Below are 17,007 nucleotides of genomic sequence, written 5' to 3' on the forward strand. Positions count from 1 at the left end.
GATATATCACGTATGGGTACTTAGAATAATTTTGGTTGTCAGTCTTTTCAGTTTTTCCAAAGAAAATCTTTAGAAACCAGTGCTCTTTTCTTTTGCTGGCTTTAAAGAGATGGTTTACACAGAAACAATTTGCACATTGAAAAACTCTGATTTCTTAGGCATTATTGTGAGTTAGTTTGTTATTTACCTACGTTTATTATTTGTTAATTACTGTAATGTACGTGTATTAAGTTTGTTAATAATGGGCCAGTTTTCAAAATACGAAATGTATCAATTGATTTGTGTTGTGGGAAAACAAAGGGATATTTTATGTAACAGTTCAGGAGATCAAAAATCTTTATAACCTGCATCCCAACATTATAAATAGAGAGGCACCGTGTTTACCAACGGTATTCAACAGAGCTGAGAAAGTCAATATCACAGCTAAGCCAGAGCCTATCCAATGTTTAACGAAATGGTTTCATGCATGCAAAAAAAAGTAAGAATCGATCATATTTTGGGTTTTTAAACCTTTCGTGTCGTAATGGTAGATGGTAGGCAAATGTATTAAAAAAAGAAAATCCTGCTCAACCTTTAGTCCACCTATAAACCGATCATCGATCATTAAAGAAGTTCGTTTAATTATTTCATTCTTAAAACGGGGAACAATCAATCACCGTCCAAGATCGTTAAGGCTGCTGCTTCCATCCAGAAAGAATTCAGATTAGAAGAGAAAAAAATACGTATAATACCTTAAGATAGGAGAAACCAAAAACATAGTGCTGTGATGAGTTCAAAATGTGATATCAACATAGCTCGTGAGGAGAGTTACAGTATTCTGGAAAAAACCTTAGGGTTGTGTTTATTGTGAAAAACTGATTGAGGATTCTAATCGAAGTCTACGAATCAGGGGATACGGCTGAATAAAGGGATTTCCTTATCACTTTTTTTTTTATCAGTTTGGAGGATTCTATGTTGCATTTACGGACCATATATTCGGTAAAGTTATTCAATCCATTCGACATCTATTACCTGGGTCTAAGAGATAATGCAACCCATGACAATCAAGAAAACAGAAGGTCCATAGGACTATTGCAGCTCATTAAGGTTGGCTTTCTGATTTGATGCAAACGAAACGCGAAGCTTCGAATTGTATGCAAATAGGTATGGGCAAAACATTTTACTACTGCAATTAGAAATATTAATTTTTGTTTTTTCTATTATTCATCAAAAAGAATTTGTGTTACCTTGACTGAAAGTGCTCCCATGACAATGCGCAGCCCTCTCTTTTGTAAAATTAATTTTTAAAAAAATTAATAAAGCAACGATTTATTCAAATATTGCACCATCACGTTGCAGCAACAGCAGTGTCAACGTCAGATATTCAGCTATTTTCATTATTGGAAAATGGTCTTGTTTCTGGGTGACAACTAACTTTTGAAACAATTTGAGACCGCCGGCCTAATGAATAGAGTCTATAAAACATTGTGTTCTTGTTAAAGCGCTTGAGTATTTTGTCTGGAAATTGCCAATAGTGTTAATGTGTATTTTTAATTTGCTTAGACATACGTTTATTCTTGGCATCTAATGGATCTATGTTAGCGATAACTTCGGATAGACTACAATTGGTCCTGTATTCGCTGATGCACTAATAATATTGATGTATATTCTTGAAACGCTGAACGGTTTTAATGAAAGAACGTATGGGGAGGTCAGAAATTTCGAAATATGAAATGAAAGGTATAAACATTACACTCTTTTTTTCAATTTGTGCGTTGTAATTTTTTGAAAACAGATTCTGGTCACATTGTCCTTAAATCTTTTCATTACTAGTACATCGTTTTTACGGTAAAAACAAACAAACAAAAACTATGAAATGACATTGCGCTTGCCCCATGTAAGGTATCTTCCATTTTCCATCTTACCATACTCGAATGATAAACGCCAAAGCTCTTTTACTCTTTAAAAGTTACCTTTATTAATTAACATGACCAATCTGGATGGATAACTTGTTTTCTGCAGTACACATTTGCATGCTTTCTTGTGCGAGAAAGAAAAATACTTGCATGTTTCAACTAGACAATACATCTGTAAGCCAGTGTTTAATGTGTTAAATTCTGGGTTTTTTTAACACTATCCGGGTTAAATAGATACTAGCACTAGCGCTTGGCGAAAACAAGGCCTCTGGATCTGATCATTATTATAAGTGTCAATGCCCCTCCTAGTGTTGACCAACCTATAATTTGTATCGGAGATATTCCATTCGGACCGAGGCAGTTAATGTCGTCGGTTGTCTCAACCATCAAGAGACGTCCTCATTTGACCCGTCATCGTGATTGTCTCCAAATCCCCGCCGCTGAATCATAAAGATCGCTTCTCCAATCCCGATCTGTTGCTCTTGATCATGAAAGAAACACACTTCTAACATGTCCCAAACGTGTTATGTCATGGCATGATAGCAAGGTCATACTTGATTAATGGGACTGCTGTTAATAATATCGGGAGGGTTTTTGCTTTATCACTTATCACCTCTATTTTTATATTTATGAATCAAAAAATCAATGTGTTACAAACAACGATTGCAAAAAATACAATGTATCCATAATTATTTGATTTTGTTTGATATTGCAAAATGATTAATATTTGAAAAAGAGTTTCCTGCAGACTTTGATTGATAACGATTCCTTGCTGAAGATTCTGGGTATATTTCCAAAGGTTTACATTGTAAAATAGTTAATATTATACTTTGTGATTATTCAGTTGTTTTTCAACGATCTCAGAATTCCATATAGATCTGTGTCCAAAATACAGTTAAAGAAAGAGGAATACTCTCAAATCATTCAAGATGTTATTAGGACATTTATCTTCTTAATGATTCCTCAAAAAGCCCAATGCTATTATTTTGACATTTTCTGCGATTACTTCGTAAAACAAAACCACAGACATTCCTTGCGACTTCAAACAGATCAATGTTTACTGTGAACACGTGATTTCATACTGACGGTTCCCTTGTACTTACCCTCAGATGGTGAGTGTAATAAAGGGCTTTTACATTTGTAGAGAGGTCGGTGCCCGATCAACAACACGCTCCTCAATAAAATATCAAACCAACTCCGTCCAATCATGCAAATTCCGGACATCGGGGGAGGGAAAGCATGTTTCAAAAATAAGTGAAAAAAAACAACACTGTAAAATCTGCAGATTTTGATTTCTTTGCGTTTAAAACATTTTTATCTCTCTTCTTTAATTTAAATTTCAAAACAACTTAACAATAAGAAATCGATTGACATGATAGGAAATTCCCTCAAAGAAAAAAACCCCATAATCTGTAAAAGATTAATATATGAATATATAAATATACTCAAAGTAAATTATATATGAATGCACCTAAGTTTTCTGAACATAGTGGCCCCAGCTAATGATGGGTTTCGTACTTTTTTAGAAGATTGTAACTTTGATCCTAAAGATACACTAAATTAACATCAGTTTTATCCGAGTCGGCAGATAGGCTTAGTTCAAAGGAAAAACACATGAGATAAAAATACCTTTATTATGTTCTATAACATTTGTAAAGGGGTAAAATGAATCATATTAACTCTTCATAAAAACGGGCAAAGGAAAAAATAACGAACTGACATAAAGTTTCTGAGAGTAATTATTGGGACATTTTGAACACTTTTTATTATACAACTTACAGAAATGATAATAATAAAACTCATTTATTTACGTCATATGGAGATGCTGATACTGACGAACCTTCTTAACTAATGTTCCTATTTTTATATCCAGGAAGGTCGTGCATAATGTTTTTGTCCTTTTTTTGTCCTTCCGTCTGTATTTGTGTCAATCGCAGCTTCTCGGCTCTTTCCGGCAAAACTCAAACGCAGCTTTTCGGGCCTTTCCGGAAAGGCTCGAGAAGCTGCGATTGTATTTGTGTCTGTCAAAATTTCAATATTTAGCTCTCATTTGTGAACTGTATAGTGGGTAATCTCCTCTCAAATTTGACATGAATGTTTAACTACTATTGACTTTTGAAATGTACGCAGTGAGATATCTTAAGTACTTAACTAGATTCTTTGTCCAGCGTTAGTAAAGTAGATTTCTCCAATCGAAAGCATCTCCGTTCGCTCAATTTAATATTATATAATAAGTTCATAAAGTAAGGCTAGGTAGTACTCGGATACGTTTTGATGTGGGGGGGGGGGGGGGGGATTGGGGCGAATTTGCCGTACATGTACCACTTTGTTGATCTTTGACCTTTTATTAAAAAACGAAATTAAAAAACGGAAGTAATAATGATACAATGTCATGTACAACTTCCCAAATAACTTGTTTGTTCAGTATGTAGACGAGGGTTGTTATCTTGACAAATCATACCAGGAATTTAGAAAAAATTCGCAGCTATAAATTATATGTATATGATACGGAACAAAACTTTTAATCTAAAAAGTATGTTCAGTATGTTAATTGGGAATGGATTAGTGAATTTAGTATGTCGAATAAAGATGGTTGAATGTCAACAGGCTCCGTAAGTAAGGGCAATTCAAACATAAGTTAAAGTTAAAATTGATTTTTAAAAAAAAAAACATATTGCGCTGTGTGTGCGTTTGTTTGTGTATTTGATGGTTTGGTTTTTGTTTGTGGGTTCTGGTTTTTTTTTCATATGTCGTGGGCGTTAGTGGTATAACTTGCATAGATTTACATGTAGCAGCATTAATAGTGGAAATGTATGGTCACTAATAATAGCCCTCATTTGTCACTCTAAAGCTGTGCTTACCGAGGATGATTCCCTAGTCCAGACGTAAGCAGATGTAATACACTGCTACCTGACGATCGTGTGACGCCAGGTGATAATTCATCCCAACATCAGTGGCTGGCCTTGATCAGTGCATGCATTGATGACAAAATACACAAAACACCTAGCTGCGAAGGCATTCTCATTTACATTCTGGTATTAATTGTTTTATTGGATTAATGTAGAAAAAAATCGCTTTTTTTATTGATAAAAAACACCAGAGGTCCTTCTTTTGTTTGTAGTTCTCTCTCTCTCTCTCTCTCTCTCTCTCTCTCTCTCTCTCTCTCTCTCTTTTAATATATCGAATAAATGGCTGGCATAAGAGATGTGAGTTATCGCGCTTGGTACACAGAAATTGGATTTTGCTAGGCCACCGACATCTGACGTGTTTCATTGTACATGTATAAATGTTATTGTTGATAATTAATCTAATGACCGTTTATTTAATATCTAATTAAATTTGTTGTTGAACATGTTCCAATCGCCTTTGACGTTCTTTTAATGCCATGACAATTCAATTTTTCTCATCACAACAAAGAAAGAATCAATAGAGCATTTTCCCTCTGTCATCTGTTTAATTTGCTGCAGTAGAAATAATTTATGCAAGTTTGGTCCGAAAAAGAAAATGATTCTTTGTACTAAACCCCCCCCCCCCCCCAAAAAAAAAAAAACAACAAAAAACAAAAAAAAACCAAAAAAAAAAAACAGAAACAAAAAACTACAAACAAACGAACAAAAATAAAGCAAAGAAAAAGACACGTACATGTACAAAACCTAAATCTATTTTACATGAGAGAGAGAGAGAGAGAGAGAGAGAGAGAGAGAGAGAGAGAGAGAGATTATGTACGAGAACATGTCGATGTATCAAGGGATCAGTATCTTCAATAAGCAATTGTAAAAATCGTGCAAGTTTAATATTGTTTTCCTTTTAAAGAGTATCGATAATTGAAAATAACTTCCATTACGTAAGGTGCATTCACGCACATGCATTTGTATAACAACTTTTGATGATCTGTAATGACAATATTTTATGTCCGTTTTGGATACATCCATGTACGTGTATTCGCAAAAAAGGCAGCTTTTGAAGCTGAATCGGTAATTACGAAACTGGAAAATTGAAAGGAAAAAAAATCGATCCTTTTCTTATTATAATAAATCATTACTGATGGCAATTAATGCACTGATAAGATAGACCTACTTGATTAAGATAATTTCTCCCCAAAGGAATTCCAATTTTTTTTTTTTTTTTTTGGTTATTTATTTCCTTCCTCAGCTCAGTGGGTCATGCTGAGCACACCACATATCTCTGAATACCTGTAGCCGGTTACTGTTTAATTAGCGAGGTTAGGAAAACTTCCAGTATCTCTCTTCTCTATCTTGAAATGGGTTCCTCATCAAATGCAAGATTAATGATTAAAGTTTCTACTTTAATTTAGACTCTCCAGGCTTTTTTTTCAATTCATGAGATCCACACACTACTTCTGAGAACTAGCGAGAAAAACGCGAAGCTAAGAATGTAAACAACATTGAACTTTATCTTAATCTATTAATAAAAGCCTTAGTGCGCTTCCTATTGTTCGAAATGTTGGTCCAAAGTTTCTGACCTTAAGATTAAAAGAGGAACGGTATTGACGTTACACCAGCCTTTTCTGTTTTGTATTTACAATACGTCAGGTGTGTGTTCTTTTGTTGAAAAAAGGGATATTTGAATCTTTTAAAACACTTGAGCTGCTTTCTAAAAGCAATCGCCATGGAATGATTAAAAAAAAAACATCCGCTTTTTATATACAATTTTTAATTTGCTGACATATAATTAAATTAAATTGGGTTCAATATATTCCAACCTTGCAATTGTATGTGCATCAATACCAGCATTTAAAGGTATAATGGTCGTCCAAGAAGAGAGGGAACTCCAGCCGGGGTGGGGGGGGATAAGAGGTGTGAGGATGGGTGGGTTGACAACAAGCCTATATGTTTTAGAGTACACAGACGAAGCAGTGACTATTTTTCGATGTTCTCATAATAAGTTTGATTCCAAAATGACGCAAAAAAGCGAACGGACATGGCGTCTGTACTGGGATAATTCTCGGAATGGTTGGCGTCAGAGAGGAGAATGACCGATTTACCTCCAATGGACATCATCGTAAAAGATATCACTGCGTTAAACATATCAGATAATGAACCGTTTGCTACAGTCTCCGCTTTCACACGTCAAACCGACCCTATAATAGTATCATATGCTGAATATCATATTGTCTTTATATACAAGTTATTTTACACATTACACGTGTGTTTTCCTGCAAGAAAGGATATCTACAAAAATGTTCTTTTTCTCGCGAATTCATAATTTTGTTCTGATTGTATTCAACAAATTGATTTACATGTATGTATATGTTAACAGATTAGTGACGAACGCCTATGAGCTATAAATACAATGCAAAATAGAAATATGGGCAAAATTGTATTTCTTAGATCGTTTGCATGCATACTTAGAAGTACTTGGGGGAGGGGTAAATGAGTGTTGTCTCTTTGAGATTCGTACTGTAAGAGTAGTCAAATATTGATATTAATGTGCCTTTATTCTTTTGCTTGCTTTAATTGTTTTTTTTTTTATATTAAATTATGGTAACACACCCCCCCCCCCTATCCGACACGAGACATATGTTAACTTTTGCGTCACATGGGCAAATTTGTTCAGGGTAGAACGTGAGGAAACTCTTAAGTTTCAATCGAACAGATTTTATTTTTCGTTGCAGGTGTTGTTTATAACCTATTCTTATTTAACTTTTTTCAATAGTCTGCCACACGTGTGTTAATCTGCGCTGTATGCCATACACTTTAATTGTTTCAGTTATTAATGATGTGATAATTAAAACATTAGCACTTCGCCCACAATTAACATATCAGTGAACACACGGTCAATCAGTCACTGACATTTGATTCTTCCTGCAAGCCGTAAGGTTCTCAGATGTAGTGGATATTATCGACTGTTCATCATTTTTTTAAAATTTGCTTTTTTCCGTTCTTGGCTTCTAAAGAATGCACAGTCAGAATGCGATGTCTTCTATATCAATGTTCAAAGTCAGAACATGGTTTCTCCGATAAGGGGACAGTTATTAATATGTAGCCACCAATGAATAACTGCTTCTAAGATTGCGTTCGAACCAATTCATCATCAAGATCTCTCCAATTCCATTCAGTTACTTTCATTCTGAAGCAAATTTGTCGACGGCGACATTGCAACATGCTGAAATCTTATACCCCTTGAGAGCTGCTTGACATATTCTTGGCGTGTTTAAGTATTGTATCGGTGGAGAATACTATACCAGAAGGCTCTGAAACACAAAGTTAAACAGATAATTAATCTTCATCTCTTTGTCAGTTCTTTTCCAATTTCGTTAGTTCCTTTCGCAGCAACTCGCAACATTAGCTCTATCAGCATCAGGTCAGCATCATTCAGATTTAATTATCGTTCTTTGCAGACAATCCATTACCCCTTAACTAGTTTTCTTTGTTTAAACAAAAGGGGAAAAATCTCCAGTGTAATATAGACGCTCTTGGTAAAATAAAGCTGCACAGCCTTTTTATTTGACGATTAAGTATATGTATTGATTCCATAATGGTAAGCTTATTGTAGACTGGCTCGTGACGTATTTTATCATTGTATGTTTTGTTTACCTTTTCTTAAAAAAATAGTCCTTGAATGATTTATGATGGAAGCAAAAACACCTGTTTTCGTCATATTTATTGACAAACATACGTAACAATAACATGCGATTTAACGACAAAGTATTGAAATATAATTCAAATTATGCTTTTATTTACCTCAGGTGCCTCCGGCACGTTCCGTCAGCATGTCGAGTCTTCGGAACCCCTCTGGACATCCCCTAATAAACATTTCAGAATACGACAGACCTGTGTCGTACAGTTCGGACGAGGAGTCCAGTAACCCGACATCGCCCTATCACCAGGCACGGAATCAGCAAGGTGCGCTAAGCGATCGATCAAAGGAGTCGGAGAACGAAGAGCTGCTCTCAGAGAACGAATCGGAGTTCCAGCTTCACGTAGAGCATGTGGCCACGCTCTCGCCCAAACCTACCAGATCGGATTCTGTAAAATTGAAGAGGCAGTCTAATGGAAGACTATACCGGAAAAATTCTCAACCAATAGGAAGTGCTACGCCACCTAAGCCGGCCCGAAGGAGCGCGAGTTTGAAGCTCAAACGTATGCACCTGGATGTAAACAATCAGTCGAAAGAGCGGACGATGCCTTGCCTACCCAAATGCAGTAACCGACCAACGAATCCATCCATCACAATAACCATTGAATCAGACGATGATTCTATCTACAGTGATTATTTGAATCCTGATGTTAATTACAAGAATGAGATAAACCGTGTTCACTTTGTTGGGGATGAGACCTCGCTGTATGGGACTCCCAGAGAGGAACTGTTGCCCCCTACTGGCGACACTGCCTCCAATGACCTGTACAACAACAAGTCCAGTCCGACAAGCTTCCTCAAGGAGCAGATCATTTCTTTTTTTCAACCGTCGGATAATAAACTTGCAATGAAGTTGTTTGGGAATAAAAACTCTCTACAGAGGGAGAAGATGAGACACAAGCGGGTGGGGAACTGGGTGATACATCCCTGTAGCAATTTCAGGTAAGACAGTTTTGTTAATGTTGAATACCTACTATTTTAATGCATGTGTTTTAAAAATAAAAACAGTGTTAGAAATCATTATAATTCGACAATCACAATTTTTTTTAAATTGTCGATCAATTAAAACAAATATAAAAATATTCTTATCTAAAACATTTATAATGGGTTTTTTTTTAAGTTTAAAGAAATTGGTAATACCAATAATTGCACAAGGTCTACATCTATTTGCATCATCAGGTCTATGGACTTAATCTAAATTTCAATAACAATTCATTGTTTTTAATTTGTTTAAATTGACTTTTTATTATTAATAACTGAAATGAATTTTCATTCGTGTTTTGTTAATGAATTTCTGAAGATTAAAACACTGCATGCTCCAATAATTGTTTTACATGCATTATAAGATCCAACATAATTTTAACAGTATATGATAAAGATATATTTCATCATGCGTTTTATGTTCAACATTATTGAATGAATGCCATTTTCAATCGTGCAAAAACATGTCTTAATAACTTCTTATCTTTTATCGTAATGTATCAAATCATCAAATGAATCCAGTTAGGGTGTGTCAGAGATTCTTCAATCGGGATACGACACCGGTTTTTTTATCGGAAACATGCATAAACGTCGACCTATATCATTGATATGTTGCTACAACTCATTCCGCTTGGTTATACTGATAATAATACGAAAGACAAATGGCTACTCAAATCTATTTCAAAATCCCAACAACAGCTGACATGTATAATACAACCAATAAATAGTGCAGCAAATAAAACGACGTCGCTCTATCGAATTGTTTATGGACTAAGAAAGAAAATTTGATATCCCACAGGAAATTGTTTACTCGAATGTCAGAAGATTATTGTGAAAGATATAAAATATGTGCAGATTTCCAAATAAAAAATTATTTACCTATGATTTTATATTAAAGTTATAACTAACAATCTACATAGGACGGGGGTGGAAATAGTACCCGTTAGTGTTTGTTGGGTTGTTGCAGTTAACGCTCAAGAGAGCAATTATCACCTTATATTGTGATAGCAAGTACCAGCAACCTCTGAACAAACCTTGTTTACTTTGCAAAAAAAACCATTATAACTATTCTTGGAGGTGCTCTAAAAAGTCAATATCTTCTATAACATACGTTAAATACAGTGTTTATTTTTTTCTCAGTGCATAAGGCTTATTCAATGTACTGTGGAATCATTAAATTTCGTGGGGACCAATTTTTGTGGATTGCTTAAATTTTACAGGTTCGTGGGGACGTTATTTCGTGTATTTTCTTATACCTACAAAGGAAATATGACTTTATTACTCTAATTTATTAATTTGTGGAGGATGTTAATTCATGGATGCGAGGTACCCACGAATTCCACGAAAATTGAGCCACCACGAAATCCAATGATTCCACAGTATGCACATTTAATGTAAGGTTGGGAATTTTTTTTGTGGAATGGGAATTGGGATGTTGTAGAATATCACTATATTAGCATGACTGGACTAATACCTTTGGTTGGCGCATCTGGCTGCAATCCCAATCTGCTTTTATGCGAATCAATACCATCCCTGTCTTTTTCTATGGAAAAAAAATCTGCTTTACAAGGGCCATAAAACGTTCCATATAAGATCGCACACTCCTCGACCCAAAACAACATTTAGGCATCTTTACAATAAATATGCTAACGAATGAAGAAAGCTGGAAATTGTGTTCTTAGTATGTCATTAAAGATATTTTTCAAGCTAAATATGATGGGCGGTCGCCTTGATGTTGTCGTAAAAGCAGGTAATGACCTTGTCTGATCCAATTTATTAAAAATCTCCAAACGAAAGCTAACCAGAAACATGTCATCGCAATAGGAGCATAGCCATAGAAAACCTGTCATAAAGTTCTCAGCAATTATGCACACCTTTGCTAATTCCTTAGGTTTATTTTTTGATTGCTTTCATGGCTTCAGAGCTCTGCCTCTCAGCATGGTCGGCTCGTTGTGAATTCCTAAATCTCGATGATCCAAGTAATGAATTCCAACTCAGGCTGTTCTGAGATTTTTGCACATTCTATTTTATAATTATCCAGCAAGATTCTGCAACCTGTGAAGTTCAATGCCTTCACAGCAAAGTAATAAATGACTTTGACAGTAAACAAAAGCTTAATTGGATTAATTTGGCCTTTTTTGCAAAACGTATGGTAAAGAGAGAGAGATCTGACATATTGGTCAGAATGACAAAAGACAAAAAAAACTTTAAAATGTTGATATTATTTTTCATGTTTATGGAATCCTAATCAAATAGCTAAAGATGATTTATGTTATGCTCATTCCCCACTCATTCCAGTTGATTATCATTCAATAATACTCAATTGAGTGCAAACACGTGAAAGAGCGCACTAATTAACCAATAAGACGGGATCTCTGTCGTCTTCGTGTATCATCACAAACTCAAAATTATCAGAGTTATAGACTGTTCAAAAGGAACCGTGTGAAATGTGGCCAAACATAATTGTATACCATAGAAATAATTGTGATAAATACCATATTTAATGTTGAAATATTTTGTCATTTAGAAATTTGGAGCTGAAAAATTCTATTTTTCGAAAAGTATGAAAAAGAAATTCCAAAGGCATTTTAAAAATACATGTATGGCGTTTCTGCTATACATTTTACTACAATGAATGACATGTCTATGCCTGTCAGCAAGGCAAGTCTCGTCGAATTAATCGTCAAAGCAACTAATCATACTGCTCAAGCTCTGACATTGACCTCTATTGCGACCAGTTTGTACAGTTTTTTGAAATATTATAACAAATCATATTAGACTGTATTCGGACTTTGTACAAATACAGTACTAGTTTGTCTATCAATCCTTAATTTACAAGCAATAAATATTGAACAGTGCAAAAATTTGTAAGATATTATGTCATACGACAAGCTTTTATAAAATCATGTTTGTAGTAATGTTGCTCACTTAAAGGAACAAATAAAGCGTTTGTCCGACTTAATTTGGTTCTTGAAGGTTTGCTATTACTGAGTTTTAAAAAAAACGCTATTCTTGAGGAATAAGCATTATAACAGTCATCAATTAATTTGACAGTCAGGTAATTCATCAGTCATTTTATCAGTGACAGTATAACTATTGGGAAGAAAATTATACAACTATATATATATATATATATATATATATATATATATATATATATATATATATATATATATATATATATATATATATATATATATATATATATAGTGATAGACAAAATGCATAACAAAAAAAAAAATCTACTGAACATGTGAGTAGAGTGAATATTAAAAAAGGAAACGAACCCATATGATAGTGGATTTTCTCAATGGTAAAAAATGTTACATCAGTGAAATGTACATGATACATCTTCATGGATAATAAATGTTAGAATAGAATATGTCGAAGAAGATGTATTTCTATTTCACTGCTAAAGAGAAGGGACCTTTTTAATGAACAGGGCTCTTACAAAACAATCTCAGGATAATGATTTTGACATGTGTCATACAGCGCAAAAACAGGCTGGAATTGATGGTTAAATCAGCGGTATGCCGTGTCCTTAATTGGCATATCGTCGATTTTCAAGGCGTCTTCTTCGTAAAAAAAAATTAGTAGATATGCTATTAATGTAATAGTATTACATGTAAAAATGAGGGTGTCATTTTGCGGCATATAGAGATAAAATGAACGGCAGCACGTTTACATCACTGCAGATATAGAGAGGAAAATTTTTCGATTTTTCATCTCGTGGGGGAACGGCCATTGCACAAAACAGAATAGCATTTTCATAAGGGAAGTCTCTGTAATCCATTAATAACATTCGGCGTCACCAGGTGGAGTTTTTCACCCTCACAGTAAATACACATTGCCCCGATCTGTCTCTGTTGTACATGTTTTATTCCTTATCACTTCCACAGCATATACACAATGCAGACAAATTACTGGCCACGTGGCTTGTGTATTTATCTTACTTCAGCCGTCTCGAAGGAAATTTTTTACGAGCATTTAAATTCCTTGATTCCAAACTTTTCTCTAGATAAACGAGAGCTCTTCCAGTAAAAGCTCCCAGTGATGGACGTAACGTTTACACAAGCGGGAATCTATGAGGTTACGCGCACGCTGAGCAACCAATGTTTTCGTGTATCGCTAGACTTTCCCTCGTGCCATGTCTTAAAATACAAGCTGCCACAATTGCAATGTATACATATCATAAAGCAGAATTCTAATTGACAAAACTTTTCAAAAAGGTTATCATCTGACTGCTGGGTTGTTTTTCAGTTACAAATTTGACATAACGTTCCAAAACAAATTTGGTCTGGCTACGATTGATGAGTGTCGAAGACTTTTTCCTTCTTCTGTTCCATTTTTAGATTGTATAGAACTGCTTAGAGATCAGAATAGATTACCGGCCATACCCAAATAATCCAAATGGACCGTCTCATCTTCGCTGTACATTTACTCGAGTCTAGAGCCGCTGTTAAATTGCAAAAATTGGAAAGCATTATCGCTACGGTCCAAACCCCTTCCCCGTAGATAGCCATTATTTACAAGAACAGCTTCTTGCAAGAGCAATAATGCCCGATTCCTGGAAGTGACCAAACGCATAGGGGAAAGGGTTTCTGATGAATGGTTCCTATATCACTATTGACCAAATTAATCAAACCGTCTTCGCTAGCTAGATATGATATGGAGGAAGGAATATTGCAGGAGATGCTCGTTACAAGATTTATTGACTTGGTTATGTATAATGTTCCTGGTGCTTTTTGTAAGAAAAGAAATTAATTTTAGACTCGATGAGATTTGTCAATGAATTAAAAAATAATTTAGAGGAAACAAATGATAAGTAGAACTTTGGTAACTATTTACGAAAACAGAGATTTTGCAAAGACCCCGCATTGTTTTACTAGTAGTAACCAAAAAAAAAGTAGAATGTCAAATACGATTTTAAATTATCGTGCTATAATAACCTGAAGGAAAATTGTAGACATCTTAGCACAATCAGTACGTATGGAACAGGGATGTCCGTCTTTGCTGTCTGAGTATAAGAATAGACTCTGATTGGAGCTGTATTGGTTAATCTCCAAGAGAAAAAAAACATGGACGGATGATTGTTAGGTCTCTAAGGAATAAGACTTAACTATTGTACGGCGATTCTAAACACGTAATCTTCTGTGATGCTTATCCCAGCCCCTAGTATTTTAATTTCCTCTGATTGTCATATTGATCGAAAATCCCCCTCTTTTCTTCGAAAGGTCTTTTAAAAAATCGCAACCTCACATCTTGAATTATCTTTTTCTTTTCTTTTTTTTCTTTTTTTTTAAGCGAATTCCATCGTTTCGATTTTTTAAAATGAATTTCGAATTTGTTTTTGCTTTTTCATTTTGCAAACGATCGATTTAAATGCCTCTAAAGGGTGAATAAAAAAAAGAAGGTTTCCCTCTGAAAATAGTTCAACTTAAGATTACTATCATAAAATCAAGCTGTGAATATCGCATTTTCGATGCCATTATCTCTAAAAAGGTGGTATAACTTCATATCATCCAGCTAAAAATATGGTGCCCGGGCCAATGCTTTTTTAATACACTTAACCGAGATCAAAATTTCGTTCCAGGCATATTTGACATATGGGAAATACTGCAATTTTTTTTTCTTCAAATGATTACTAGTATTTGTACGCATAGATATTGTTTGGTTTGGTATTAAAAAAAACTAGTAGTACATGTAATAAGTTGGCTCGACTGAAAAAGAATATGTAATTTTAAACATTTTTTCTATGTATGTCTGGACAAAATTTTGTATTCAGGCATTGCTAAGTCTATTGAATTTATCAGAGGAAACCAATATCTTCTTGAATTTGACATGTTCCTACAAAGAAATAATAACAAATAAAATGTATACTTACATACTATCGTTTAATATCCATCAGCAGTGATCATTAAATTTCAATATTATATAAATGCTTTAAACTATTTCGCACAACCCTTCCGCCTTTTATGTTTTCATATTCGCAGATCAATATGATCTAACATTTCATGTACATATGATGTCCTGATTTCTTTTACTTCCAGATCGAATAAAATATATAATATACACTATAAGAACATCACTTGTTAAGATATATTATTAAATGAAATAAAATCTGAATTTGTGTACCAGAATTTTTTGTATTTACATGTACTATCGAGTATACATATAATGAAAACGGTAACATTTCAAAGAGAGTGGCGATTTACCTATAATTTGTATTTAAGTAAGGATTCAGTATACAATATTCAGTGAAGATGAAAAACTGCGAAATAACGCCTTGACTTAAGTGATCCTTTAGGTTAGATCGTTCAGATCCAGGCATCATCGGTTGAGGCGAGAAAATTTTAAAAAGTCTCAGTAAAATTGCCAGCTACATAAATACTCAATTTCAGTAAGACCGAGGAAAAAGTCATTTTATTTGTCTTGTATTAAACTGCCTTAAAGTCATAATCTTTTAAAAGACACTACGCGAAGCAAAGATTACTCCATTAATGGAAAAGTACATTACAATCTGGTCAGATTTTTCATGTCGAGTTTTATTTCAAATCCTAAATGGCGTAAAACGAGCAAAATAATCAATACACATACCATCACAATTAGCCGTTCTATATTTTTTTCGGTTTTTTTTTCTCGTACGAATCGCAAAAGCAATATTAGTGTTTACTATACACTGTGTAAACATTTCTCAAACTCCGAATGCTGACGAAGTGTCAGAGGAAAGCTCTACGAGCCCAGGCAAAAGCCAGGGTTATCTCCGTGAAAAATATGTTTATTTGAACAAAAGTCTGGTTACGCTTCTGTTTGAGTTTGAATTTAACATCTGAAAAGGTTCCATGGACTCTTTTATTCCCTCTGGAAGGGCACAGCTTGTTCCAATTGTTCTTTTCATTTGCAATATATTTTGGAAAGGAAATGAGATTTTTCGCACTCGCGGATCAGAGCAATTTCTAACATTTCAACTGACATATACTTGGAAACAGATTGAAAGCTGTAAACATTTAAGTGAGCGAGTAGGTAATTCAAACGTCGAATCTTCCAAGAAGTTTTATTGCTACCCTTGGGTATAGTGCAATCTTATTGAACAAAAAACCATACAATCTTAACGTAAGGCTGGTGTTAATGAATACTAATATTCTAATATGGCCATGTACTGTATAGGATAGTCAAAATAAATTCGTTGACAAAGAAAATATTTTTTTTTCTTTAATGATGATATTTTCCAGGATTGCCAAAACAGACTCTCAAATATATGGATACAGCGAAACTGTTATCTGAAACAAAGTGAACTTTTCGCTGTAAAAGGGATGTTGCAAATGTGATAAGATTCTATGAGTAAAATGTTTAGCAGGACGCAAAAGCGTTTTGTCGTTACAATTACCATTTATATGCATGCAAATATTGTTGTGTGAAATTTTTGCGAATTTAAGCGATTTTGTGAATTTTTTAAATATCCATTTTAAATATACATCTAATTTAGAATGGGTTGTCATCGACACCCATATAAGGGGCCAAACATCGATCA

At 34.4% G+C, this 17,007-nt stretch overlaps 1 protein-coding gene across 8 annotated transcripts in view; it reads left to right on the top strand.

Moving 5' to 3' along the window:
* Positions 1-17,007, top strand: part of LOC105327093 (potassium/sodium hyperpolarization-activated cyclic nucleotide-gated channel 3) — a 57,266-nt gene that overhangs the window by 24,318 nt on the left and 15,941 nt on the right. For 7 of the 8 annotated variants that reach the window (XM_034470650.2, XM_066087675.1, XM_066087676.1 and 4 more), the window contains exon 2: positions 8,605-9,437. In XM_034470650.2, the coding sequence (XP_034326541.2) occupies positions 8,605-9,437 (833 nt within the window). Of the gene's footprint in view, positions 1-1,013; positions 1,144-8,604; positions 9,438-17,007 lie in introns of those variants that run through there. The other variant, XM_066087677.1, reaches the window with a different exon arrangement.

This window comes from Magallana gigas, chromosome 6 (genome assembly GCF_963853765.1).
Source record: "Magallana gigas chromosome 6, xbMagGiga1.1, whole genome shotgun sequence".
NCBI lineage: Eukaryota > Metazoa > Mollusca > Bivalvia > Ostreida > Ostreidae > Magallana > Magallana gigas.